This window comes from Egretta garzetta, unplaced genomic scaffold (assembly GCF_000687185.1).
Source record: "Egretta garzetta isolate BGI_Z169 unplaced genomic scaffold, ASM68718v1 scaffold262, whole genome shotgun sequence".
Taxonomy (NCBI): domain Eukaryota; kingdom Metazoa; phylum Chordata; class Aves; order Pelecaniformes; family Ardeidae; genus Egretta; species Egretta garzetta.
Window position 1 is genome coordinate 1,173,207 of NW_009258797.1, and position 266 is coordinate 1,173,472.

A 266-nucleotide genomic window follows, 5' to 3' on the forward strand; every position below is an offset into this window, starting at 1 on the left:
GCGCCGCCTGCTGCCCCTGCTGCAGCCGCCAGGCGCGGGCCCGCAAGAAGAAGCTCAGCAAGTCGGACATCATGCTGGTGCAGAGCTCCAACGTGCCCAGCAACCCGGCGCAGGTGCCGGTGGAGGAGTCGGGCAGCTTCGGCTCCCACCCCCACAACCAGAACTACTGCTACCAGGTCTGCCTCACCCCCGAGTCCGCCAAGACCGACCTGATGTTCCTCAAGCCCTGCAGCCCCTCCCGCAGCACCGACGCCGAGCACAACCCC

At 68.4% G+C, this 266-nt stretch overlaps 1 protein-coding gene across 1 annotated transcript in view; it reads left to right on the plus strand.

Moving 5' to 3' along the window:
* Positions 1 to 266, plus strand: part of LOC104135936 (protocadherin-10) — a 13,982-nt gene that overhangs the window by 2,806 nt on the left and 10,910 nt on the right. The window contains exon 4 of the mRNA XM_035889352.1: positions 3 to 260. Within this exon, the coding sequence (XP_035745245.1) occupies positions 3 to 260 (258 nt within the window). The remainder of the gene's footprint in view (positions 1 to 2; positions 261 to 266) is intronic.